This window comes from Drosophila elegans, unplaced genomic scaffold (assembly GCF_018152505.1).
Source record: "Drosophila elegans isolate 14027-0461.03 unplaced genomic scaffold, ASM1815250v1 contig_208, whole genome shotgun sequence".
Taxonomy (NCBI): Eukaryota; Metazoa; Arthropoda; class Insecta; order Diptera; family Drosophilidae; genus Drosophila; species Drosophila elegans.
The window spans coordinates 10,981,259-11,008,891 of NW_024545578.1; the positions used below are offsets into that span (position 1 = coordinate 10,981,259).

General features: G+C 42.9%; 1 protein-coding gene across 5 annotated transcripts in view; it reads right to left on the bottom strand.

Moving 5' to 3' along the window:
* LOC108146703 (RNA-binding protein Musashi homolog Rbp6) overlaps positions 1 to 27,633 on the bottom strand; it is a 177,330-nt gene that overhangs the window by 53,977 nt on the left and 95,720 nt on the right. For 4 of the 5 annotated variants that reach the window (XM_041708433.1, XM_041708434.1, XM_041708432.1 and 1 more), the window contains one exon: positions 7,339 to 7,431. In XM_041708433.1, the coding sequence (XP_041564367.1) occupies positions 7,339 to 7,431 (93 nt within the window). Of the gene's footprint in view, positions 1 to 7,338; positions 7,432 to 26,597; positions 27,442 to 27,633 lie in introns of those variants that run through there. The other variant, XM_017272767.2, reaches the window with a different exon arrangement.

A 27,633-nucleotide genomic window follows, 5' to 3' on the forward strand; every position in this document is an offset into this window, starting at 1 on the left:
TTTCCAGCTATTTTCTTTTTTTTTTGGTGCGGCGAAGAGGGACAACTGGGGGCAACGGTGGGTTAACCTTTGATTCAACAGCTGGCTTTTAAATTAAGATTTCGCCTGCCTGCCAGCTCTGGGCCCTCCTCTTGTACAATTTCAGCAGCTGGAAATGAGAAAAGTTGCCCTGTTGGCGAGCGAAGTTTTCAGCTGGCTGGCCGCTTGCAAATTTCTCCATCTTGGAGAGTTGTTTGCCGAGAGTTTTTGGCCCGCAGAAGTTTGCTAGACTGGTAAATATGGGTTTTCAGAAGGAGGAGAATCTAATTTCGAATGGTTAGGCAGGAGCCTCCAAACGAAACTACTTCAAGCCAGATTATGTTATTACTTGGCCTTGGCTTGGTCGGATGCCCAGATATCCCAGCACATGATGCCACCTCATCTGCATCTAATGATATTGAATATGCACTCGAAAAGCTCATATAAAGTAAACAATTGATTTCCATTACCCCGTTGGGGAATCGGAGATGGGAAGCCAGAGAGGAGACTTAACAACTTGCCATTTGCTTAGCCACCGTTTACTTTTTTTCCGCATTTTTCTTGCATTTTTGTTGCATTTCTCTTGCCCACTTGCCAGGCGGATATCAGTGTGTGTGTGTGTGTGTGTGAGCCAGTTTCTTGCGAGTTATTTTCATATTTGTTTAAAGTCTATTTACCGCAAGTTGACAGTGAAATATGCGAAACTAGCGCGTAGCCAAATAAGTGCGACAGTTTCCGGTTACAACTGTGGCAATGCCAATGTCTTGCGGGTAGCAGCAGGAGATTTTTCCTGCGTCGCAACGCTTTTCCACCCATTTCCCCGCACTCCCCATTTGCTGAAGGAGCGAAACCCCTTCGTCAGAGTTGCCTGCATGTCATTGCGGTTTGTTTGTTTGCTTGACTTGCGCCTGGGTAAGGATTTCATGTGCTTGAGCCGCCCAAGAAGTCGGAGGGGGGGTTTTCCAGAGGGACTTTCCAGAGATGAGCCCGAACAGGACCAACCGCAGAGCTCGTCGACTGTAGTATATATGTATCTGTGTGTGCGTCTGTGTGTGTGTTTGCAAGGCTGTCTGTGCGGGCTGCCTGCCTGTCCGCATGACAATTTGTTGTGCATGAAATCTGCAGCCGCTGCTCCTGCTGGTGGTTCCCCCATCCCCCATCCACCATCCACCATACCCCATGCTGCATCCTTCTTATTTCTGCTTACTGGTGCAATGTTTTTTGCGCAATTTGCCAAAGCCATGCCAGGCACGAAGCAGATATGCAGAGCAGTTCGGAGGAACCAGAAGGAAACCAGCGAACAGGACGAACAGGACGACTCCGATTCCAAATTCGAATCCGACCACGACTGCAGGTGCACTGGAAAGATATGTTTTCAATTTACTGCTATATCTTGTTGGCAACAAAATTTCAAAAATTAAATAATTAAAGCGATTTAATTATAATAAATATTATAAATCAGATTTACTGAACAATTTGTTGAAATTTTATCTTTGTTTGTTATTCTCTAGCTTTTATACAAACACAACATTTTCAAAACTTTTTCTTTAAGATTTGATTTGGGTTTAAAAAGTCTAAAAAAAAATATTGCACGAGAAAGTATATACATTTTATGCGATTTTTTGAAATCTTGTTGTTATATTTATACTAAAATTAATTGTTGAAGACCTTGAAGTGCTTTGCTTTACTACTAAAAGCAAACAGTCTTCCAAATAAGACAGCAATATGAATGATGAAGGTAGACTTCCGATTAAAACCAGCATGTTTTTTTGCTTCCTCAGTGCAAGTGACAAGTTTTTTGGGATCCAGACTTCACATTAAATTTAAAATATTTTCCGAAATAATTGTTTTTAACCCTACTGTTTCTCTCAGTGCCTGGCCGTGGCTGTGGTTAAGCTCGGTCCGGGCAAATAGTCTGGGCTATGTAAACAAACGGTTATCCCTGCCGAGTCGCTCGCTTGCAAGACATATTAGATTTCCCTCCGCCCCCAGATCGCCGGATGGCTGTAGTTGTAGCTGAGCCTAACCACTGAGACGGAAGTAATGTGTCTATCAAAGCATTAACAACGAGCCCGGCCAACGAAACCAAACGAAACGAAACCAAACGAGACCAAAACGAAACGTCTTCGTCTGAAATAGAGTTTTTCGCATACCCTTAATCGTAAGGAAAAGGGATGCATCTTATTGATTTCCCATCGGTTTTCAGCTCAACGGAAGATAAGACTTCATAGAAGAGTATCTCAGGCTTTGATTGCGATTGCAAACCACAATTGACAGCTATGAAAAATGTGTATTGCATTGTTTTGGATGGGGTTTGCGAAAGGCAAAGGGGGGATACTTGTTTGCCAAATGTCTTTTGCATTAAACGCCTTTATGCCAAATTGAACACAATTAAATTAGTTGCGGCCAAGGGATTAAGGTGAAAATTGGCATCGTTGTTGTTGTTGTTGCTGTTGTTGTTGATGTTGTTATTGTCGCTGCTGTCTGTGTTTATGTATAACTAATTGGCTATGTAAATGGCAGCTGAGTGTTTGCCGTGTGTTTGTCGTGTGTTTGTCGTGTATGTTTGTGCACCTACACATATGTGTGCTGTTAATTACGAATAGAGGCAACCGCAGCTTATAGATGATTGGGCCGGTTTAGAGTGGCTCGAAAGGTTCTAGGGTGGCTCTCGGCCTGAGTTTGAGTTGGGGCCTGCTGTTTGTCAGGGGTTTTGGCACATCACTGGCACATCACATCCACCCACATTGACATTTCGAGCAGCGTTGTCATGAAACCTTTTGCTAAGGATTATGCAAATCTGCCACTCATCGTGCATTCACTCACACACAGTCAACTCAGCCACACACACACACTCACTCTCACGCACACTGAAACTCTGGCATGCCTTCATTTACATTTACATTCAGCCAGCTGAAGATTTGCGCATCATAATTTATGCCCCTCAAGCCCTACATTTCCCCGAAAGAGACAGCTAGCTGGGGGCCGAAAGAGAGGGGGCGAGACACTTCATTCAGAGCGCCTCAAAAATTGCCCACAGTTATGACAGCCAGGTGAACTCTGACAGAATCAGGAGCAGCAGCAACCAGGACTCACTCGGATTCCTATTCTCATCCAGAATTGGGCACTGCCAAAAATACCAATTAAAATTAGGCTTTTTAGCCAAAGATTTCTCGTAACTAGAACCCCCTAATATCGAATGATCAAGAATTCAAAATGTTATGAAATACCAAAACCCTATTACAGCAACTCTTTGTTTTAAGTAAATTAAATAAAATTAAAATATAATAGTTATATGGCAGTCTGTTTTCTAAAGTATTTATTATTTATGTATTGATTTTTATTATTTAACTTAAATTTAGAACAAATTTAAAGCCCTAATTTTGTGTGTTAATATAAATTTCTAAAAAAAAATTATAAACCACACAATGTTAATGGATATGTTTTAGTCACAATATTTTATTATTATTATCTACGTAATGCCTTCAGCGTTGTAAAATTATTTTACTTCACTTAATCTCGCCTGGACTTATGTTTGTTTTTGCGTCAGTGTATTTTAGCTGACGCTCGCTTTCCTTTCCATAATTAAATCATAAAAAATTGTTTTTTAATGAAATTAGTTTGGTGTTTTTTTGCTGTTGTTTTCGTTTTGGCTTTGCTTTGCATGATTTGTCATAATTAATACCGAAGTGGGCGGGTCTCCAGAGGTGGAAAGAGAGTTATCTGACATTTGAGTGGCCTGGCCAACCATTTTGGCCAGGCTCCCTGCGAGATGGTGCACTTTTGGCCATTTGCCTGGCGAGGTTCGGGGTCCTGGCCCCCATAAAATGCTTATGAAAAGCGCTTAAATTTACTTACCTTTGCGGTGCGGGGGGATTGTGGATAGGAGATAGGGAACGAGGGTATATCTGCAAAAGCAAACACCGTAAACACCTTTAAAAGCCAGTCCAAAGGAGGCAGGACTTGGCTGCCAGATCCTGATAGTTGGCCGGGCAATTTCCATGCGGAGGGATTTTACAAAATGTGTAGTTTATTTGCAATTTTTTAGCCAACGAGCTTTACGTTTCTGTTTTGATTCCCACACCCTCTTTCCTTTTCGTTTTTCCCCTTGCCAACCCCTCCGAATGTGGAATTTTCGTTATCGCAAAGCTTGCAGCAGCAGCAGTAGCAGTAGAAGCAGCAGCTGCATCAGTTGCAATAAAATCAGTGGCCAAAGGTTGCAGCATCTGAGGTCAGCTGGGTGGCAGTTTTCCACTTTTCCACATTTCCACCTCCCAGCCCATATGCATGTGTGTGTGTGTGTGTGTGTGCTTGTTAAATAGAACATTTGCAGGGAAAACCTGCGCAGGGCCAATTTCAAATTCACCCGTTGTGCTTTGTTTATCCTGTTAGTTTTTTCTCTCAGTTCTAAGTTCTTTTGATTTGTTTTTGCATTTGGAAAATAGTTTTGTGATTTGCATTTAAAAGGGGCTTTTTGGTGGGGATTTAAGGGCCATAGACGGCCGACCGATACAAATGTATATATTTGTAAGGAAAAAGAGTGTTAGAAATAGCTAACATAAATTTACTTTTTTCTTACAAAGTTTTAAATATTTTAAGAATGGAGAATGATTTTCTCTTTATGTAATTAATGCATATTTTGAAGATTACGGCTTTGAAAGTGGAATCTGTTTTGAAAAAACATTAAATTGTAATTCTGATGAATAGAATATGTCTATCACTTTAATGCAGTTTTAATTGAACAAATTCTTCTATTACGAAATGTGAGTTCCAGAGTATACATTTATGAAGAGCATCCCACAGTGGTATTCCTCCACAGCAAAATGCAAGTGGAAATGCAGCTAAGCAACTATGAAAACATTTGGAAATGGTACTTGAAAAGATACAATAAAAATGAAATGGCTTTCGCTGCGAACTGATATAAAATAGGTTGCCCTGGCAACGTGAAATTGGCTGGCAGCAGTGCGCCATAAATTTCTATCTTTTGTTGATATATAAACTCGTCTATATGGCATCCGTTGTTGTGGGTGCTACGCATGCAACTATTAATCATACTGAATGGCGCGCTCTGACTTGTCCGGCTAATCAATCTTGCCAGGAGCAATCTCTCCGTGCTCATCTCATCATCCAAAGCGGAAGAAAAATGGCCGCTAAAGTCATTAACGCTTCGCTGGTCACCTGCCGCCAAAAACAGGGAAAAACCGGAGGAAAAGCCGGGAGGTAAACTAAGCCGCCGGTTGCCATTTTGCTATTTTGCTTATGGCCCTGGCGAAAATCGCTTACCCCACAACACCACCCACCCCCCTTAGACTTTCCGTAGCTTTTCCCCGGCTTTTCCCAGCTGCCCAATGAGGCGGCAGGGAAAAGCCAAAGGGGATTAGTTGTAATCAATAACTTGGCCACGGGGTGGGAAAAACTGGTCTTGGGCTTCTGTTTTGTTTGCCTGTCGAAAGTTTCTCGGCACAGCTTATAGCCACTGGGCTTATACACTCGCAGCCAAGTTATTATTATAATTTCCTTTGCCGATGCGGATTAATTGAAAAGTTTTCCATTAAGAATTCGCGCTTGGTTAAATCGCCCGCCGTCTTTTGTTTCACCTTTTCGCCATATAATATGTAGTAGTATAATACATATACATACATATATTTGCGTGCGATGTAGTATCTTAACTATTTGATCGTTATGGATTTTGACAGTTTCGCCGGGCATGATGAAAATTACTTAAAAGCATTTCGTTACCCAGCGCTGATTTGATTGATGGCCGTTTATGGATGCTCTGCTCCCTCGCTCGTCATTATATTCGCATTATCAAGTGCTATAGGTTTATATATATATTTATATATATGTATATATAGTGGGCGGGGCAATGGAGCATTGCAAATGGCAGTTGACGTCTTGCGGCGAGGAGCTGACAAAAAGTTGCGCCAATTTATGTCAATTATCGGAAGCTTTACCTGCGGAGTTGAATTTCATTCTCGTGGGTGGCGAGGGGGAGGTGGCTTTCGGATGGGTTGCCGGGAAATCGAGAAAAATCGTCGAAAATCCCCTCGAGAGCAGGCTGAGTAATTTGCTGGGGAAAAAAACAAATACTGGCGTTTTTAGCTGCCACCCGATACAGCTACTTTTTTCCATCATTCAAATTTGTCACTGGGTGACTCGGAAATTTGATAATGTTTGAGGATGGAGATTGGCATCCTTTTTTTTCCCAGCAGGGGATATTGAATGGAAGTTTGAGTTATTGGGATTAAGTATTGAGTGGGAGTTAAATTTCCAAACTGCTTTCAGGGCAATCTGGTGATACCTTTTGGGTATCTATTATGGGTTTACAGTTTCTTCGAAGTAAAACAATTTGCAGTGTTTTATATTATGACCAAATTGCCTAAAAAAGGGTTTTAAGCAACTTAACCTTAACTTTTCATATTTAGGGCTTTAGAATTTGTGCAGCCTTTTATTTTCGCTACCTTACACCAACCATTTAATTCTTAAACTCTTCTCCACATATTCTATCCTCTTCAGATATCCCCTTAACATCCGATAGCACATCGTTAATGAAAATCCGTGTTTGGGGCTTTTTTCTTTGCGCTTCAACGGGATCGAGAGAGTCGCTCATTAAAATCGGCGGCGGTAAGGTGGAAGAGCGTCTAACAAATCGATTTTCGTTTAGTATCGTAATCAACAACACAGGATTTTTGTGCTCGTGCTAAAAATTTGTTTTTTGCGCTATAACAAGTCTGGCAAAGCCCCCGTTTCGGCCTTTTTTCGAACATGGCTGAATGGAGAACTTAAAGAGCACTCGAACGGCACTCAGTCGCAAGCACACACACAGCTGCACACTCGATATGCATATGTGTGTATGAGTCTGTGTGTGTGTGCTTAAGTGGAGTTTTTAGGGGGGCGTAGTGGAGCCCTGTGCTTTGCAGTACTTGTCAAGATTGAATTTGGTTCGAATTTTTTCAGAGGTTTTTCTCTTTCATTCGCTGGCTTTGTAATTTTTGGTTTTTTTTTCTGGCATTTTTATTGATCAAACAAAACGTGGCAAGTGGCAGCCAGTGAAGGTGTCACTGCTTACGGCAAGCAAAAAAAAAAAATACAAATATATGTATATATATATATATACAATTTCACCCCGAACATTGTTGGGGGAACACGCGCAGTGCGAATAGATTGCATGATTTGCTCCACTGCCTGTCATTCTGATTTTTTATGATTATTATTTTGCTTCATTTCGTTTAGCATTTTGGCATGTGACTGGCTCCTGGTTTCGATGTAGCTATGGCTGCAAGATATTGATGTATGGTGAGAAGGGAGTTCTCCACTTACCGGACCAAACTGTTCGAAGTAACTTTTGACATCCTCCAGTGTGGTGGGCGCCGAGAGGCCACCCACAAAGATTTTCTTCGTTCTCGTCACCATCTGCAATGGGGCCAAGAAAAGCGAAAAACGGGTTAATACAAGTGGGCGAGTAATGAGCGGAAAGGTTAAGTGGCGGGGGACGCTATTTAAATATGCATTTTATACGCGGACTTTACGCGGGTTACTCCCAAAGTTATGACCTCTCAGACTTGAGGGAAACTTGAGGTTCCGACCTTCGACCCCACCCACTCATCCCCTTAAGTTCCTGTAACTTATGGCCACCAACTTTCGCCATGAGTCGTTCGACCATTTTGTGCATTTTATGTACTACATGCATGGCCCCTTATTCTCTTTCCTCTCCTCTCAGTGTGTGTGTGTGTGTGTGTGCAGCTGGCATTTTTAAGCTGACAGTTTCAAGTGCCAACTTTACGCAGTTAGCGCAGCAAAAGCAGCAGAAGCAGCAGCAGCAGCCGTCGAGCACCCAGCACCGAAAATGATGGCGAGACAACGACGAGCAGGCTGCCTCAGGCCTGCAATGTAGGTGCACTCACAAAAATGCCTTCTAAACTCGGGGAGATCAAGAGATGGCTTTACAAAATATATGGCTTTTTGTCAACGCACTTAAAAAAATGTATTTTAAAGGTAATTGCTAAGGTTAATGCTTAAAGTTAGTTCATAGTTTAACTTATAATTCTTTACATTGCTATACAAAAACATGTTTCCAGTTCTTGAAGGTACTCTACATACTGAATTATTGATTGTATGTTTTATAAAAAAATTTAATAGTTTCTTCTAATTATTATATTGTTTTAATTTTTGAAATTCCATTCATAAGTTTCCAATCTTAAATTTTTTAGTTTCATGCAGTTGATACTAATGCTTCAAAAGTTGTTTAATAAATTATAATATCTTTTTTAAGTTTAGTATCTTAAACAGAACATAAATGTATCCGAATTAACTGTAAAGGAGTTTTTATCACACTATTTTCATTCTTATTTAGTAAACGCAATTGATTAAGATTTGTTTGCTCACATTAGATTATGTAAGCCTTTGAAATAGTTAAGCCGCTTTACCAATTTTCACTAGACTTGCTTCTCTTGCCATCTGCACAATCCGGAAAACTTAGGAAACGCAAATGCCATCGCTTTCCAGAGATTTCCCCGCAGTACATCAGTGTGTGCTGACTGCCGAGTGTCAGGACATGCGTATGTGCAGTGCAACGCCAGCCTTTTTGGCCTGCAGGCAAGCGTAAACTGTTAACGTTAAGTGACGGCAGTTAAGGCACAGTGGGCCCATCGCAGGGCCCCACCAATTTTAATTTGTATAATTTTTAAAAAATTACCCACAAGCTAAGTAAACCCCAGAGACCTGGGCTAAGTTCAGAGGCTGTCATGGTTGGCTGCTTTGGGATGGGATGCGATGGGAGGCGATGGGTAAATCCAAGGCGAGTGGAGTGGAGTAGAGTGGAGAGGGACCCACGGTTCGAGGGACCCTCGAATAAACCGGATGAAGCTGATGACGCTGATTGCACTGACGCTTGCAAGCTGCAATTTATGAGCACGGCGCAGACAACGGGGATGAAGCTCGGCACCCACTACCAACCCCCCATACCACCCCCTCTACCACCACCACCACCAGGCTATATGGCGGGGGCGATGTGGGATATGTCCGTTAAGGAAGCTAACGATATGTAACAGCGGTGCTGATGTTTCTGCAGTGCCAGCAGTAAAATTCATACAATGTCGTAAAATTAAAACACTTGTGCTGTCGCCCTCACTCACTCACACACACACACACACAGTAGCGATTTCTGGTAGATAGAGCGAGAGGGGGCGAGAGGGGAGGTTTAGATGTTACTACAAAGTTGGTCGTGCAGCTTTTGGCAAGGCAAATCGCTTTGGCCCAGAGTACCAAGTCCCGAGTCCTGAGTCCTGAGTCCTGTCTTCTTGCTCAGCTCCTGGCTTCTGTTTTCGGTCTCCTTCTTCCTGTCGCTTTTAGTTTTTCCTCCTCCTTTGGTTTATTTTGTTCTTTTTTTTTTGTTTTGTTTTTTTTGTCTGTGCTGCACTTTAGCCAGGTTGAGTTAGGACTGGAGCTTGTGGTTGGGTGGGGTGCTCCGCGGGTGTTCCCTCTAACAATTTGCGAAAGCAAAAAACGAGCAGAAATCAAGTTGAGAGTGCGCTGCAAGAAAGTAACTGTAACAACATGACGTCCGAGACAACGTTGAACCCGGCACCAACCTATAGCAACACCCTGGCACCACCCCGTCATCCAATGCACCACCCGGGTGGCTCATCATCACCAGCCACAAAATGGGTACAGAAATTGCAGCGTTGTTAAAAAGCGATTCAAACTGCAGTGGCCAGCACTTTGAGTGTGTCTGTGCACTAGCCAAAAATTATCTATAGAAATTTGCAGTGTTTTGAAGTCACCGAAAAAGGTGTCTTAGGGTATGCAACCAAAAAAAAAATATATATCTTTAAGTTGGAACCAGAACTTAACATTTAAATTAACACATTTGATCAAAACTTGTAAGTTTTAAAATTATGAGGACTAACGGATTTAATTAAATTTATATAAAAGCCAAAATTGATAGACTTAATAAATGATTTTGCTTTCTTTCATTACATTTAAGTCTTTTAATTTTTTGTAATTTCTGGAATAAATGTGGAATATATTTTGGAGTAGAACTTAAAAGATATTTATCATTGTAGAGCAATCCAAAAAGGAGTCTACCAAATAATGATCCACATTTGTTAACAAATATAGTTTTCTCTGTGTGACCCCACAGGCTCCCTTTTAGCAGCCGACCACAACGGACTACGCCCCGCACTAATCACTCCCAAAATGGAGCTACTTAAACTAATAAACTGGAGCCGGGAGTTTGATTGCTCGGCCGATGTCGGCAATGTCATCATCAAATATAAATGAACCAGTTTGGGAACACGCCCAGTGCTGATAGCGGGGCATGAATCAAAAACAAAACACACCCAAAACCGAACCGAACGCGACCTCAAGACAAATACACATGCGGCAGCAGGAGAACAGGGAAACAGAGAAACAGGGAAACACGGATACCCAGATACGAGGATACACGGACACGCAGATACGCAGATACTCAAATACAAATCGCACAACACACGCATACTAACGAAGTGACACGGCATTTTAACGGCCACCGCAGCGGAGCACAGATTAGGAATGTCAATATTAGCCACAAGGACTGCGATGAGTCGCCGGATGAGCCAGAATGGGGGGGGTCGAGTAGGTGGGGCCGACAACTGGCACAATGTTTGGCCATGGCCATGTCTTTTTGGCCGGGTAATGCCGCAAAATTTGACAAATGACGTCAGGAGTGGGCGTGGCAGCGGAGGAGGAACTTACAGAAGCGCAAGAAGGCGGACCTGTTACAATGCAGTTGACAAGAAAGTCGACCTTTTGGACGGAGCATTAACGGAGAAAAGAGTTAACATTTAGGTTGTCTAGCTTTAAAAACCATTCTACAATCAACATATAAGCCTTTAAAGGTCTCCTTTGAGGCACATAAAATTTAATAAATACATATATTATTAAATTCTTCCAATAATTTCTCAAGAAATTTAAATAAGAGACAAAATTATTTGATTATGCGTTTTTAAATGCCTTTCATTTGTTATCTTAAACTAAGTTTAAACGGAAAATGGTAGGGCTAAAATTTAATAAATAGTAAAGCCATAAAATCTTAACAGTTCAATGGTGGCAATAATAAAGATGAGTTATAGAACAATGTCTCCAGCTCATAAAATAAGAGGCAATCAATCAACCTGACACCTATCCCGCTTATTTAATAAATAGATTTACGCCTTTCCCCAAACATTATGGATTTTAAGGAGGCGTAGCATGTAAATATGAATATACAATAAAAACGACACTTTATCACTGCCTTTCATCGAAACGCAAGTCGGTTGACAAGTCGCATGTATATTTCATTCTGACAGAGCTGCCATCGATAGCCCGACCTTATCCACACTTGGAACATCCTCCTCCAGATTGCACCCTAGCAATTCATGGGGATGGGGATGAAAAGCGATGCCGACATGACCATCATCTCCATCATCTCCCGAGGAGAAGCCGATGTCTGTCATGTTAGTGGGAAAGGCCAAATCAATTTAACACTTTCAACTAAATTATTCATTTTGCATAATAATTTTCAAATCTGTCAAAAATGTACACACACAAATACACACCCACGGATACACGGGTATATTTACAAGGCGTCTGCACTTTCACACGCTCCGGAATGGGGGCGTGGCATTTGAAGGGGCGGCCTTTGCGGAACGCTTCCCAAAAAAGCACTCAAATAATTCCCGGGCGTAAGCTAAACCAGCGCAAAGTTGCCGAGAGCTCACAACAATGGCAAACGGAAATTGGGGAAGGGGTTTTCACTAAGGCAATGAAATTGGGGGTTGCTTTGTGGTGCAGGGGAAGGGGGGTTGGTTTTTGGAAAATGGAAAACCCTTTAACCGTGCGTAGGCTCCGCCGACGTCCGCCAAGCGTCGCAAATTCTGTTAAGCGAAAATTTCATCAACGGCGCAGCATTTTCATTCGCCTTTCGCCATTCAGACGCTCAACGCCCAACCTGCCCGCCCCCAAACGCCGTTGTTCGTTGTCAAAATGAAAGGAAAATGTCTCATAAATCCTTTTAATATTAAATGAGCTCGTTCTACGCGACAGTCCTGTCCCGACCCGTGAAAAGCGGTGAGGGAGGGAGGGATGGTGGAAATTCGGGCAACGCACACACTTAAAATTATGTGGCTAATGGGAGCAACTTGCCTGGAAATTGCGCGCGGAATGCGCGGGGATGTCTCGAATCGGCGACACATGTTCAGCGGAAAAGCGGGAAAAGTGCGGGGAAAAGGAGCGGGAAAAAGCAGAGGGACCGGGGCACTCTGCCAATTGTCATTAAATGTAATTTTTAAACCTGTTAGCGCATGTGTGCCATAAAATGTGAGGTTAAAAAGGGTTTCTCTTTCGGGCCTCCCTAGGATGCCCTTTTTTTCTGTGCTACCATTTGGTTTTATTGTGAAATTAGTCGGCGAAAGCGGGTTTATTAAAGTTCGCCCCGAAATTCCTGATGCGTTGCCTGAATTTCGAGCCCATGGCGGCATGGGTTAAGGGCTGATTTTCAACGACAACAATTTGTAACATTTGCCGCAGTTCCCGCAAGAATTTTGGCCGCCGGGGTGGGGGGGTGGTGCGGAAAACGACATTACTGGAGGAAAATGGGATTGGTTGTAACCCACTCGAAAAAAGAGCTTCAACATCATTCAAAGTGACAAATTATCCATGCAAATTTTATACAAAATGAAAGGGGCGCAGCAACACAACGAAGGCCGCCGTGGGAAAAAGTGTTGCATACTTATGAGTGCTGGGAAAGAGATCCGGCCTGAAATATGAGCATTGATAGAAAGTTTGACAAATGCCAAAGGATGCCATTTCAGGATAAGAACTGGGGAGGAGGTGGTCGGAATATATATGGAGGCTGCTTATTCAAGCATTATCTTTGCTCATTTCCTTTTACACTTGACGACAAAAATGGCTACCACAGAATGTTGATACATTTAAGAACCACGTTTTCCAGCTGCCGCCCCATAACTATAATTTCATGGTTTGTTATCTTAAAATAAAAAGTTACAAAAAATAGATTTAAAAGATTAATAATTTATTGGAAGAATTGGTAAGACAAAGTCCTTTACGCAAAATATATGAGAACTTTTTAAGTACACAAATTTAAAAAAATTAAAATAATACAAAAAAAATACATTTAGTCAAATCGTAAATCGAAAAAAAAAATCTTATTGAAATATTCTCAATCAGAAGGGCATAAAGGCCTTAAATTCGCAGTGCACCTTTGGGTATCCTCAGTTATGCATAATTCGATATGCTCCATCAATGCCGCTTTTTCCGTTCTATGTTCTCGGTTTTCTGTTTTTGTCTGGCTTTCAATTAAAATGACCATAATCACACAGCCACAGACAGAACATAAAGCACTTACACTCACACACACACCTTAACCCTCATTCACAGCGACACACATGTGGTCCTGATCCCAGTGCGTTGAGCCCAAACGAAATTTGTGCAATTTCCGTTACTAATACTTTTTGGTCAATTTCCTTCGAAATTTGCTTGACCAGGCAGGCGATCCGGCAGGACACAAAGCGTTCGTCTTCCTTGTTGATTTATTGCCCTGACAGAAGGAAGTCCCATCCTCCGGTCGCTCCTTAATTTCGTTGATATTTATGCGGCAAATGTCCTTGCGAACCGAGCCAATAAACACGTTCCTGCTGTCACTGACAAGGGATAATGGGCCTGGTTCATAGAGAAATCAGCATTTGAATATGCCCCAGGGACGAGGAGGGCCGCCCTTCAAAGGGAATGCAAATTTAGACTCAAGTCCTGCTTTTTTGTCCGGCTTAAACTTGTAAATCAAATGAAATATATGGCCGGCAAATAAATACATTTTCAAAGATTGATGCCAAAGAGTTGAGCTCCCAAATTGTACCGAAGCAAGGCAAACCAAACCAAAACAAACCAAACCAAACGATCAGAACTCAGTTGAGTTGAGCTGAGCTGAGCTGAGCTGAGTTGGCATTTTAATGAGCTCCATAATGCGGCGGGACAACAAAAACTAAAATGGCGCATCGCTCACAAATTGGTTGCGAGTGGGCGGGTGGCAAGGAGGATGGCAAAAGCCAGAGCAACAGAGTCCTGGCAAGTCACCTTATTTATGCATAACAATAATGAATATTATACAACAAGCCCGAAATGTAATTCTGTGTAATTAATTATTAATTTATGCGCATACATTTAACTCACACGCATTGTCGTCGACAGCAGGAGCAAAGGCAAGAGCAAAGGCAAGGGCAGGACCAGGACACATGTGTGTGTCCCTGTCTTACCCCCTCCCTACCTTTTAAGTGTGTGTGTGTGTGTTTGGCATTGGCATCCTGGCACAATGGCGGCTGTCGGATACGGAAACTGTTTTGCTGCCGTTGATGCCGATGCCATAGAGAAGCCCCGGCCATTGTTGTTACCGATGCCAGACTTACCCATTAATTGGTGCTATTTATGGCTTGATTGGTTTTAAGCCTATTCAAAAGTGCACTGCAAACTACTCCTCATAAGGAATTTGTTATTTACAAATATTTACCCACAGTGTACAAAAATAATGAAGAGGTAATATAAATTAAATTTGAACTTTTAAATCTTAATTTTAGACAATCTTATCATATTCGATTTATGATATTGATAACTAATAGTAAAATTTAGGACCATTTATGTGTTTCTGTTATATAATTTCAATGATTTTGATTAGTTGTTATGACTTACTTACTTGATCAACTATTTTTGAAATATTTTTGAACCTCATATTTGCATTATTTTAAGAAAGGGTGTATAGTGTTCGATATAACCTCCTTGACACCCTTTATTGTCGCTGCTGCAGCGACTAACGACTAACGACCAACAAAGTCGTTTCTGATGCTGGTCGCATGTTGCTGCCCCTGTCGTTCTAATGTTAAGTTGAATTGTCATTAAAATTGTCGTCCATAATTTCGACATTAAATACACACATAGGCAAGCACACACGCGCACACACGACCAGCTAAAGCTGCTGCCATGCATGTGTATGTGCATACATACATGTAAATTGTGCGGCAGGCCCCTCGATGTATGCAACACTTTTGGCTTGGCTTTGCGAGCAGAGCATAAATATAAATGCTTGCCTCTGCTTAAGCAGATGTGTGAGTGTGAGTAAGAGTGTGTGTGTGTGAGGAGCGTGGTTAAAAAGTGCCAACGCAGCATGTTTTCAACATTGTTTAAATTTATATGGTAGACAAGCGAGCACACACACTCAGAGGACATGGATGGGACACCCTGGACGGCCGCAACTTGTGCTTAAAGTTTTAAATTTGCATAATACAGCCAGGAGCAGGGAGCAGGCAGCAGAGAGCAAGGAGCGAGGAGTCAAGGAGGGTCAGACCAGTCCTGGCTCTCTCTTACGTAATTGCCGGGCTCATAAACTCCAGGACCAATCATCATTAGGCGCTCGGCCATTACATAATTATCGCAATCACAACTTGCAGGTAATTGAAATTGTGTGTGGTGTCCATTTGGAGTCAATTTCGATAAAGTTTTCCGCTACTGGCTTCCATTTAACGCTAATCACTTGCAGTCACACACAGCCGAAACTCGAAACTCAGTTTGAGCCAAATAATTTGTCTTTCTATTTCCGTTCAATGGACTGACTGTGTACCGGAGTCCAAAAGTGAGAGAGAGAGAAACTTTCCTTCCTTCTGCTAGATTGGTAGATTGGTTGATTGTTTTTGGCCAAGGTCAAAAGCGGGCCACTCGGGGCGGGCTAGGTGACGGTTTTGCTTAATTAGAACATTCATTAATCAAATCAAAACCATTTGCCACCCCGGGCTTAGGCCTAGCCGGGGAAAACCAGGCCAGACAACAAGGAAAAGCGCCGGCGAAAAAAAGGAAACTTTTGCCGAACGGCGAACGGCAAATGGCGAATGGCGGCCAAACACGCACAGGGCCAAAAACTGGCCGAAAAGGAGGAGGAGAGTGGCAAATAAATTCGGTCGCATAGAAAAAAACGACAAGCGGCATAACAAAGCGCACAGATTCAGCAAAGCAAGGGACGGCGGGGCCACAGGATGAGCCAACGTAATACAACAAAGGACGAGAAACGGAAAAAATGCGACCATTAAAACACATTTGTATATCTATTTTTGGGGCGAAACCAGCTCAACCTCAAACTTCAGAGCAGCGGGCGGTCCGCGAATGCGGCAAAACCCCGGGAAACCCAAGCCCGAAACTCTAACCTAAACCTAAACCCAAACCGAAAACCAAAACCGAAACTGAAAGATACAGAAGAAAGGGAGAAAAGTAGAGAAAGAGAAAAGGGAGTTGAACAATGGCCAGCACAGAAATACTTAAAACTACTTTAATTTATGGCGCACGCATTTCTGCGTTTAGCTCAGCCCCTTTTCCGTTCATTTCCGTTGCCATTCATGAGAATTGAGAATGGAGAATGGAGAATGGTGAACGGCTTTCGGGGCTGGGAGCTACGATGTCGGAGGCCAAAGCAATCAGTCAGCAAACAACATGGCTCTTAGCCCTGCCTTCATTCACTCACATTCAAAGGCATACACACTCTCTAATAAGTTCCCTTTGGCCCCCCAAAAAGAAACTCACCAATTCAAAGGCATCTCGAGACGAGTTTTCCGGGCCTTCTTTCTTCTATCAAATTTATAAGTAGAGACCCGCCTCATATGTGGCCCAGCCGGCTATCAGCGTACGTGGCTGAGATTTGGTTGGGAAATTAATGAGAAATCATAAATCAGGAGATAATTGGAGAGCTTTTTTTTTTGCGGCGGCTCTGGCGCTTTACAAAGTCAAAGCGATATCGCCAGTGACTGGTATGCCATTCGCTGCAGTCAGTTGCACCCACTTCAGGGCCCCAATGCACAGAGAAAATTAAAATACAGATCATTGGGGATTGCCACAGAAACCACCAGATTTTTGAAATTTGTAATAAGGGTGTGTGAGGGTGCGCAACCCATATATTTAAAAGAAAATCTAATTGTTAGCTTACTCGCTATTGTTATACTTTTTAAGAGTTGTAAACTAACAATAGTTTTCAAAAGTAGCTAAAAGATTTCCTTTTAAAGTAACTTCCGCACACAAAAGCGTTTAACTTAATTTAATAGAACAAATATAAATGACAACTTGATCCTGTTTTTGTGTGTTTTTCTCTCTGTGTACGCCCCTTTTCTGGCTTTTCTGCCAACTGCTGAGTAGGTAAATTATGCATAAGCGCACTACCAGCCACATTATGACGAGGCAGGCGGACGTCTGATGCAGGACGCAGCTGCCTCTGCCTGGATTATGTATGAGTGGAATGAGGTGAGGGGGCGGGGGGCGTGGGGGTGTGGATGATGAAGGTGGATAAGTTAGGGGAACGGGTGGCTGGGGGGCTGGCAACTCACTTGTCAACGTGCTCATCACATTTCTTCCCAACCAAAACGAAACGAAACGAAACGAAAGCAGCCAACCACCCAGCTTGCCGTTTATGCGCACCAAGGCAAACAAACAGCAAAATATTTGTATGCTAAGCCAAACACATGCGACTGGCGAAGCCCTACAATGCCACGCCCCCTTCTACTGCCACCAGACCAGCCGCCCCCATTTCAGAGAGTCAGCCCAACGCGGCTCAAGTATTTTGCATTGCTAAGCAGAAATTATAAATCAGGGCAATTGTTGAAGATTTGCAGCCCGCACAACTAAACGGGACGGCAGGCGAACGAGAACCGGAATGGAAATGGAAATGGGAGCGGTAAAGGGAATGTTGTGGTGGAGGGGGAGCGGTACAGGGGGCAGGAGGGGGAGAGGGGTGGCAGCCTGGGATTGCGGCACGCACGCCTCGCTGGTTTCCCGGTACACGGCCGCTTCTGCTGCTGCTGTTGTTGACTAACTGACTGGCTAAGTGACTGACTGACTCGCTTTGCTGTCTGTCCTGCACTTAAATAAAAATTTTCCTCAAAAAATAGAGATATTATTCTTTCTGTAAAAAATGCTGGTAAGTAAGTCGTAACTAAATTGTTAAGTTTTATAATAGAAACTCAAATCGTAAGCATAGAATGCTTAAAAGTCCAAAAGTTAAATAGATTCATTTAGAAACACGTTGTTCTGTATACTTTTAGACCTCTTTAGAAGTGGTTTTAAGACCCAAGAGAATTTTGAGGCAAACCCAATAATTGTTTTCACAAATTCGACATTTTCTTCATAGATTTTTTGAATTTAACAACCTTTCTTAAAAAAAATATTGAAACACCTGCATTTTTCAGTCAATGTATATTTATTCATAATTTAACTAGCTTAGAAATGATGTAAGTCTGCTGGATTATCCAAAGAGATTTTGTTTAGTGTGCTTTTGGGCCTGGCCTGATGAACGTGCGCAGGCAGTCAAATATTTTGCAAGGACGAACGTGAAAAAATAAATAAAAATCCTCACAAAAATGAATTCAACGAATATGCGGCGAGACAAACGCGGTGGGCCAGGCAGGCGGAGGAGCCGGAGAACCGAAATCATAATTTAATTTAACGTATTTTTCGTTGCCAAAAGACAAGACGCGAATTACACACAAAGTCACATCCACCGGCAAGAGCGACAAAAACAACAGATGGCAGGATGGCGGATTTGAAACGGGAACGGGTATGGGTATAAATTGGAAAGGCAGATTCGGATCCAGAGTCACAATCAGCGGCAGGAACAGAAGCCGGAGTGGAAGTCCTGCTGCCAGACAGACTAAAAGCAGCGGAAATAACACGCTCCGCAGCGCCGTTTAAAAGTGTAAAAGTCGTCAAGAAAAAAGCAGAAAAAAAATAGGAACGGCAGCTGAGAGAAACAGTCGCGAGTTTTTCCATGGTATGAGTCACTTTGGTAATAGAATCGCAGCGCGTTTTGCCTGGATTTTAATTTTAGTAATGGAAGACAATGGCAGACGACGAAGATGTGCAGAGACAAATAAGCTTAGCCAGCAATGCAGCAAGACGAGACGAGTGAAGACGTCGAGGCGGAGGGCACTAGCAAGATTTTGCCAGATTTATTGCGCCACGTTGCAGTTTGAAGTTGTCGGGACACATAAATCTGTTGGAGCGCACTGGGCAAATTTACACATGATTGTTATTATTTAATGCTGTTATTGTAGCTGCTGCTGTCATGCGGTTTTTTAAACGATTTTTATTAGTGGAAAGGAAAAGCGGAAAGCGGAAATAACAGCCACGCGCCGTAAAGTAGACAACACATTTCCCACACACCCGCTTTCCCCGCATTTTCCGCTTTCTCCACACGTTGCACGACATGCAATAAATGCATTTTGCATGGTGTGCACGTAAATGACCGCCGACGATTTAAATTGTTACGCTGTGGCCGGCCGAGCGTTGTCTGCCATCAAAATGCATTACGTATACGCAGTAAAAATAACGTATACGCCCGCGTGTGTGTGCACGCCGCACGAGGGAGTGACTGCATTTTATGCGTGCCGCGCATTATCATTTAACATTTCCGTTTCTGTTCGGTTCGGTTCACATGCTCTTTGGGGTGGCTGTAACAATCGGCTAAATAGTTTATTGTGTTCGCGAGTTTGGACTGATGGCTGGGGGCCACCGATTGATTGGCAATTGAAATGCACGGCGAGCGTTTGACCGGGAGTAAATAATGGTGAATTATGCAATTATACCGAACATCAGGGATTAAATAGGTAATTGTTTCTTTGTACCAGCTTTTTGAAATCTCTGCCTGCCATTTGGCCATTCCATTTCCCCCTCAATTTCGCATTTGCCTGAAATTTGGTTAAATATTTACTCTACCTTTGCTACCTTGTGGCGTTTTTCATTACTCGTCGGAAAAATTGCAGTCGTTCTGCTCTGTCAACTAATCATACAGAAAGCATTTCCCACCCAAGCCCCCGAAACCCGAAAACCCACAGTTGACCTAGCTGCTTGGATACAATAATTTTGTAAATTATTGCGCATACGCCGCGTGTGTTTGCCAACGCAAAATAAAAACGCCAGTCCCGGCAAGCTTTTAAGCATATTTTCCTTCTCTGGGTTTCGCCAAGGTTCATCCCGAGCTTGAGTCAAGCCTCAGCTCATTTCCAGCTCAAATAAGCGTAAGTAAATTTGAAAGACAAACAAACAGGGGGGGTTGGACAAGAGAAACATAGACCTGCTGTTGACGATGCCAGCAGCAGGTGGATCACTGGAGTGGGCACGAGAGCAGGTGGACAGGTGCCCGGTCAGCCCTGAAGGAAAGAAGTCTGGTCTGTGTCGCTCATCAGGGGCAGTTCCCCGAGCTCCCCAGTTTCCGAGCTCTCCGAAGCCAAGTCAAGCCAAACAGCTCCGGGCACCAGAGAAAGACAGAGAAAAATGAATAGCAGAGGAGCCTCTGGTCCGGGGCAATATTCATTCCGGTGGCAAACAAACACGCAGCAGCAACAATGGCCACAACAGCAACAGCACACAGGAAGAAAAACAGAGGCCCAAAATAAAGACCATTTAAGGAACTGGGGGACATTCAAATCTCATGAAATCGTATAACATTTTGTTTTAAGAACTGCAGCTCCTATTAAATCTATAATCCATTAAATCTTTTTTGTAATTAAAAAAAAGTTTCTTGAGCTTAAAGGTTAGAAAGAGGGTATTGCTATTTATAAACTAATTAATTAAATTAATCTTTTAAAGAAGTGGAGTTATAAGTAGTTTTATATATATTGTTCACGTTTTGATGACCCTTTAGTTGGTGGAAATATAAGACACAAAAACTAAGAGAGAGGATAAAGGTATTTTTTGTCTGAGAAAACTTTTTTCTATTTAACTTTAGAAAAAGGAATAGAAAAGTCCAATCTTGGTGGACTGTTATGCAACGAATGACTGGTTTTGTTCTGAGAAATCCTTATTTTTTTTGCTCACTGCAGTGGACAACAACAAGCTGAGTAACGCCTCGGACGCTGCCATTTGTGGCACGCCCCCGCCCATTGCCGCCCCCTTAAGTTAGTTGATGAACTTCGTGTTCAAGTTGTAGCACAAGAGTTGACGCCTCGCAGCCAAAAACTGCGACGGCTGCTGTTGATGGCCTCGCAACTGGATGAAAATAGGGGTGGCGGGGTGGTGTGGAAAACGGGAGGAAAAGCGGGGGAAAAGCCGCCGCCAGCTGTAACACTGATAGCAATTCCAAGAGACAACAACGGGCGCTGAGGAAACTCCTGAGCAGCTCTTTGCTTTTCGTGAGTTTTTGTTTTTCTTTCAGTTTATTTTACTTTCGTGTGCCGTGGCGTCGGCATCTTCACTTTGGTTTGATTTTATTATGTTTTTCTTTGGGACCGCACTGGCCCCCATTTTCCGACCCGCTGGCCTCGCCCCCTGCCCCCTGCCGCCTGCCGCCTACCCTTGGCCACATGCTGCCAAGAGTTTTCTTTGGTTATATTTGACTTGGCCCCGGTGACCTTTCGAGAGGTTGGGCAGGTTGGAAAACAGCAGAGGCGGCAGCATCCCGGGCCCCGTTACAATATCAAGTTAATTGTTTGAAATAAGTGTTGGCCCGCCCACCGCTTTTCTACCCCCTCCCCCCTTTCCACTTTTCACATTCCACTCCTCCACTTTCCTCTCAGTCAGCCCTGTTTGCTCTATCTTGTTGCTGATGTTGCGGTTTCTTTTGTACCGCCTTTGGAAACTACCCACATTTATAGTGTTGTGGTCGAAGCTTTTCCTTTTTCCTCAGCTGGTTGTCAACGCCAGCCGCAGCCCCAAGTTTTCCCTGTTTCCCCAGTTTCCCCACCCCCAAAACCATTTGGCCCCCTGTTTTTCCACCCTTCTTGCCTCTTTTTTGAACTTTTTCGTATTCGCATCTCTTTGGCTTATTTTACTTTGACTGACTCTCGCCACGGAGTCTCAATGTTTGGAGTGCACTTTACCCGGCCAACTTGAAATGAATCTAATAACTTGGCCCACACGCACACACACAAGACACATACACTGATAGAACGCAAAAACAATGCCCTGCATTTTTTTTGGGGAAAAAAGCTTGTTGAAAAGCGGATTTTGTTTTGCAAGTTGCTCGAGTGCTTCGGCGGTTTCTTTTCCACTCCACACTTTCCGCACTTTCCGCATTGTTCACTGGCAATTCAAATATTTTACTTGGGGAATTTGCCGATCCCAAGCCGAAGCAGTTATAAGTTTGCAGCCTGCCAATGTTAACAGCTCTATTAGTTCAATTTATTTGTCTGCCAGGGCGAAAAGGGAAAACAACAACATTTTGCCGGGGAAGCGGGAAGGGGCTCAAAAAGCGCCTGTGACATTGCCAAAAGACAAAAGTGGGCGGGGTGCAGGAATTCAGCTTGATTGTGTTTGCAATTTCATAAAATAACAATTCGCCAGCGCCTTGGCATCTTTCATCCTTGTTATTGGCGCCCTGATTGCCGCCGGCGGTTGTCGCTTTTCCTGGCTTTCCCCTGGCTTACCCCTGGCTTTCCCTGGCTTTTCCGCTGGATCCGAGTGGCATGGAATGCGTTCGTAAATAGCTGGCAAGGTGTGGGCCCGGCATGTGACGCCCCCATCGCCAATCTCGGGTCCCCAATCCGATGGTGGGAAGTGGGAAGTGGGAAGTCAGGTCGGCCGCTCCCGGGGCATGCCAAATTCAATTCACACAAAATACCCGTAATTCAACACCCCACGGATGGAGATGAATGCCACTCCACTGACTGATTGCTTTTTCCTCCAAAACAAACTCCCCCAGGGCGCATTGAAATGAGTTAAACCAAAGGCTGCCGCTCAAGTTTTCCTCATCCTCCACGATTTTCACCGCCTTCACTTTCCCGAGACTTTCCCGAGTCTGAGATTTCAGCATCAGCAGCAGCAGCAGCAGCGACATCTCAAGCGACTCGTTGACATATTTGTATTGTATTCAATCGATGAATTTCTGCAGCTTCTTCGCCGCATGGCCCATAAGGGAAAATGACTTATTTTGCTTACGCACACATTGAACAAGTCCTCAAGCAGCAGCTTGCCATCCTGCCGTCCTGGCATCCAAGTATCCTGCCATCCTGGCATCCTGCGACGGAGTTGATTGCTCTCCCGCTCTCCCTTTCTTTTGGGCTCTGCCCCTCTCTTTTCAGCATACACAGAAAAAATCCCTGCTATTTAAACATTTGTTTTTCTAACTATAACTTATGATCCAAGTTGGAATTGGCGTACTTATTGTTAATATTTACAATATCAGTATATCTTTAAATTTTTAAAAAATCTAAACATCTTATATACAATTTAAATATCATTTTAAATATATGATTGATTGGATAACTCAGCCTTACGTAAAAAAATAACATTTAGAATGTGCCAAATATTTTTTTTAAAAAGTGTAAAATTTCTTCGTATTCACAAACTAAATCCTTCCTAGAAATTCCCAATTCACCTTTGGGAATGAATGTTTAACTTTAATATCAAGCTGAAATATATATTTTGTTGTTGTGTATGCATTGACATTCGTCTTGTTTCGGCTCCTGCTCCGTTTTCCAGCGGCAAAGTTTGCGCTACACATTTTTTACTTGGCTGACTGTCGACATTCGCGTTGATATTAAAATTTTAATAAACCCCTGCACGTTGACTGAGGGAATCTTCAGCTGGTCCTCCTTTTTTGAGCTGCTCCTGCTCCTGCTCCTTCTCCATTTGGTTGCTTCCCCCCGCTTTCCGCGTTTTCCGCGCTTTTCCCAGCTTGTTGCACTTGACGGAAACGCGTCAGTTGGGCGCGCTCACATTTCCCCCGCATTTTTCGCCCATGAGTTCCCAATTGGTTTGGCACAACGCACATTTTCATGCGGCGTCGAATCGAGAAACGAAAAACGAGAAACGCGAAAGGAAAACGCCATAATGCTGGAATTGCCATATATACACACTTGTACACTCGGGTCCCAGTTGGCTGACAGCAATGATTTCTTTTGCCTCCACGTGAAACATGTTGATAAATCAAATCCCAGCCCAGTCAATGCCAATGCCAATTTGGTTGACAATTGCCATTTTCGGTTTTCCCGCATCAATGGCAGCTAATTGCTGAGGGGTGTGGAGGGGGTTTTGGGGTTTTTGGGGGCCATTTTTCCATTTTGCAAAACTATACAGCAGGCTGCAACTTTAAGCCCTTTTCAAAAACCGACTGGACTGGCTTCCATGTCAGGCAAAAGCCAGACATTTGTAATCCATGTAGCTGTCTCCGGAATTGGCTTTGCGGCATCGGACGATCCACAGAAAGGCTGGCTGAAGCCCTAAGCGCGTTGCCCGGAATGAAATCAAATAAAATAGTAAATAATAAAACAGTCGAGCACTGGATTCCGGTTTTGCGAGGATTTTCGAGTGGAATAGGGACGTTTAATGCCCGCTTAGGCTGCCGCTTTCCGCATTCCGCTTGCCGCTTTTCGCTTTTATGGCCAACGGCAATAGACGAAAATTTTATTATAGAAAACGTCTTTGGGCTTCTGGCTTTGAGCCCGAGGCAGTCAACAAACCATTAAACTCAAGTGTTTACCACAAGCCCAAGTCACTAGACACAAATCTAAAATGGCAGTTAGACAACTCGAGCGATATGGGACAGAGGCTAATGTGGTTACGAGGATGGGCTTGGAGCTCTTAGGTGAGCAGTCCTGCCAAGTCCTCGATCCCGTAGCTAAGTGCATCGAGCTGAGCAATTTGGGCGCTTGATGGCAAATTTATTGGCGAACTGATGAAAGGTGAACTTGGCCTAGACTGGGCTTGAAAGATTTTCTTAAGTGCAGTAGTTCTTTGAAACTCATCATAAGAAAGTTGTATTTTGAGGCCCCGAAAGCATTTTAATTTTAAAGAAAATATTAATTGAAGACAGTCATGATTTTTCTTTTTGATTCAGAACAAGTATTAAAATCAAAAAATAAATATTAGACGAAATTGAAAAAGGGTTTCTAAGCTTAAGAAAATTTAATTATGACACTTAAATGACAAGAATTACCAAAACCAATTACTGTTTATCTTTATTCAAAATAATATTATTATTGCCAGATGCAGAAATTGACTTTATTATTTAAAATGCGATAAATATTATACATATATAATGTATAAAAAACTTTTTATGTCTTTATTAAAAAGTATTCCATACAGATACTTCAGGGTAGTCATCACATCCTCTTTTTTCCGCCCAAATAAAGCCATTCTGCTATTGAAACATTCATCAACAAAAAGTTGATGGCAGCACGGACTCCTCATCAGAACTTCTAACCAAGTTGAAACCGCACTATAAATATATTTCAACTTATTTATGACCACTTTTCGATGAGGGTTTATTCGCGTTTACAGCCGGGTTATAAAATTTATGAGCCCGCGGGTCAGAGGTCGAGGATCGGAGCAAGGAGACACGCGAATTCCGATGCCGCGTTTATTTTCCTGGTGCGTAATTATTTTTATGACATTTTTCCCTGCCTTTTTAGTGACAGAGGTGTGGGTTAGATAGCCGGGTCGGGGCGAAGGACTGTAAGGACTATGGGCTATATGGCCGTGGTCCTTTTGTCCAGCGACCGTGTTGAAGTGTTGGCGTTTGCCAAACAAATTAAAAGCAAATTATAACGAAGCAACGAAAATGAAACGAAACGAAACGAAGCGATATTATCAGACAGCAAGGACACAAACTAAATTTTAGAGTCCTGCCGGAGGACGTGGAGGATTCCCCCGCCCACTGATGATGGTCGTTGGAATTTTAATTTCTGTGTTGTGCTTTTCACTCGGGCAATGCCACTTAAAGCGATTTACTTGCAAATCTTGGTAATGGATGGCAGGCAAGGTGAGAAACGTGCCCGAGGACCAGAAGTCCTGCGGAGGGTGCGAAACGTGCCTGACGTTGGACATAAATTAATTTATTGCGTGCGCGCCTGGCCAGAAAAAACAAAAAATAAAGAAAAGAAAAAATGGGAAAAACGTTAAGAACAAAAACTGAAGGAGGAAGGAAAACAAAAACAAACGGCGCGATTCGTTGAATTGTTTGAGCTGCCAGCATAAAAATAATTCATTGCATACTTTTTTGTTGGGACGAGACCCAAAACTTTCATCAAATAGCATTAATAATTAAGAGATGAGGGCAGCAATTAGGGGGTATTTAGATATTTAGGCTCTTGCAATGAGCTGCTCTATTGGCTTGCGTTAAATATTATATATATCGTTTAATTAATATATTAAAATGATTAAGGTAAATGAAAGTAAAAGTCATTTATTTCAGGGGTGACTTTCTCAGTTCATGATTGGAGAAGTTTAAGAATTGGTTGGACTTTGCTTACAAAATTATCAAAAGTTAATATATGATAAAACTGTAGAATTAATAAAAATTTCAAAATATCAAGAGGCTTACAGACAGCTTTTTGATAAATAATAAAATCAGTTATACAGGTGTCAAAAGTATGCAGTGAAATACATAATGTCATCTATTGAAATGAATAATTTTGACTTCCGGACTTTAAATAGATTGTTGTATACTTTAAGACGCCCTTATAAAAGAGCATTCCCATATATTTAGAATTTACGGACCATTTTTAAGAACTCTTTTATTTAATTAATTTTTGAATTGGAAAATATTTTGATTCAAATTTGGATATCTAGATTTCTGAGAGACTTACAACGAGCTTCTTTGTTGGAATTGTGGCGGCTGCTGTCGTCGACAGCGGCGTAAACGTCGACTGCGGCGGCGGCGCTGCGACGGCGGTCACGGGCGGACTAATCGCTTTAATTGTCGCCTGCGGAAGCGGCGGCTGCTGAAATAACTCCGCTGGCTGCTTCACGTAGAACAGATTTACTCCAAAGTGTGAAATCTTGATGGGTTTTATAGCAACACCTTCGACAGGAAATATGTGTGTGTGGGCCGACTTAGCTGCGTCGGCTCGATGGGCTAAGATCGGCTGGCTGGCTGATCCTGGCTATAATTACTGGCTGCTTGTCTCTGGGTAGCTGTGTAGCTGTCTGCTGTAGCGGATTTTCCCTGTTTCGTAGGTTCTTTCACAACTTTTTGAGAAGCTCTAGTTTCGGTTTCGATTTTGGTTTTTGTTTTGTCAGTATTTCTTAATATTTGGTTGGTTAATCTTTTTTAAACACTACTAAAGCTCAACGTTAGACAGCGCGACAAATGTCCTGCTACTGTTTCGGTTTTATGTTTTGGGGATTGTTGTTGATTGCACTTGAACGCGTTGGTTGCTAAAAACACACGGTGACAAAAATCTGAGTTCGCGAATGCCGCTTCGTATGGTTTAAGTTTTCAAAAGCGGTTTGATTTTTTTGGTGATTACTTTCATGGATTAATTACTTGGCTCGATGACTCGATTTCGATTTCCCTTGGCTGTCGGCTGTTGGCTGTTGTGGTTGTAGATTTGTAGGTTTCACACTAGGCTACTTGCACGGTTTTAATTTGCTGAGGAACAGAACGCAACGACTGCTGGACTCGCTTGTCTGATAACGACTGAAGGACTCTCGCGAATTGCGTAGGATTTTTAGCAACAGCCGAGCGCAGCGGGATTCTCCTCGCTGCCGGCGTCGCAGTCGCAGTCGTTGATTTTGCTGTTGCTGTTGTCGTTGCTATTGCCTTACCGCCGTTTTCCTTTCCTTTCAGTCGGCGGGCGGCCGGCGCAGAAGCATTACAACAGCGGAAGTGACTAACAGAGA